Source organism: Palaemon carinicauda, chromosome 12 (assembly GCF_036898095.1).
Source record: "Palaemon carinicauda isolate YSFRI2023 chromosome 12, ASM3689809v2, whole genome shotgun sequence".
NCBI lineage: Eukaryota > Metazoa > Arthropoda > Malacostraca > Decapoda > Palaemonidae > Palaemon > Palaemon carinicauda.
The window spans coordinates 110,093,256-110,094,371 of NC_090736.1; the positions used below are offsets into that span (position 1 = coordinate 110,093,256).

At 44.1% G+C, this 1,116-nt stretch overlaps 1 protein-coding gene across 1 annotated transcript; it reads left to right on the forward strand.

Moving 5' to 3' along the window:
* The first annotated feature begins 272 nt into the window (after nucleotides 1–272).
* On the forward strand, nucleotides 273–812 carry LOC137651005 (putative CENPB DNA-binding domain-containing protein 1). Its single transcript, XM_068384144.1, has one exon. The coding sequence runs from the start codon at nucleotides 273–275 to the stop codon at nucleotides 810–812; it is 540 nt and encodes a 179-aa protein (XP_068240245.1).
* Nucleotides 813–1,116: the final 304 nt, after the last annotated feature.

Sequence of the window (1,116 nt, forward strand, 5' to 3'; positions counted from 1 at the left end):
AGAAAGCCGAGCCGACTCGGACGGCTGACGTCCGAGAACCGCCGTCAGCCTAACGGGTCGTGTGAACAGTTGCATTTAAATACACGTAAGAAAGCTAGACGCCGGTTAACCGACGGCCGGCCTGTCGGAAAGAAAACGGGGCGTGTGAATCGGCCTTTAGTCTACCTCACTCTTCTCTCACCCACCTCGCGTGTACCACGTCTCGCTGAAGCCGCCTCCTAACCAATGTTCTGTTTTACCTGCTAAGAGTTTGCTTTCAGATCCTGGTCCCTATGCATGCTCTTTCTACTTCTGGTGAGAGTTCTGTCAAACGGCAGTGGAAGGTGATGACTCTTGAAGAAAAGGTGAAAGTGATTGACAAGATTGAGGAAGGGCTGAAGTACACTGCCTTTGGGAAACTCTTCGGTGTTAACGAGAGTACTGTAAGGTACATTGAGAAGAACGAAGCTAATATACAAGCTTCAATAGCTTCTAGTGCGCCTCAAAGTTCCAAGACTGCCTCAAGGTTGAAGGAAAAGGGTATGCTAAAAGGGCAAAATGCCCTTTCCTTATGGATCCAAGACCAACATCGGAAGGGAGTAGCCGTTAACTCGCTCGCCATCTTGGAGAAAGCCAATTCTCTTTACCAACATTTCTCAGAAGATGATCCCCAGCCATCAACCAGACAAGATGCCACAACCCCAAAGAAGCCTTTCCAAGCCAACATGGGCTTGTTTGAGAAGTACAAAAGGCGTTTTAGTCTGAAAAAATGTGAAACAGACCAGGAAGTCAGCCTCTGTGGACCACGTGGCAGCGGAAATGTTCCCGGGTGAGCTTAAGAAGCTCATTGATGATAAGGGGAACGGTCCAGAGCAGGTCTGGAATAAGGATGAAACTGGTAAGTTTATGGACATTTTGTATTTAAAATCAAATTTACGTAGTTAATTTGTTAAAATTTCGTTTAATATAAAGTGTCTTAGATATAACAAGTGTTTGCAGTAAGTGTAATTAATCATCCTGTACATACAGTTCTACCTTCTTGCTATGTTTGATTTATTTTTCAGTAAACTTCAGTTACTGAAAAACACTGTACTGTACAGGATTTGGCATATTGTTTAAATCTGTATTTTGAGTCTG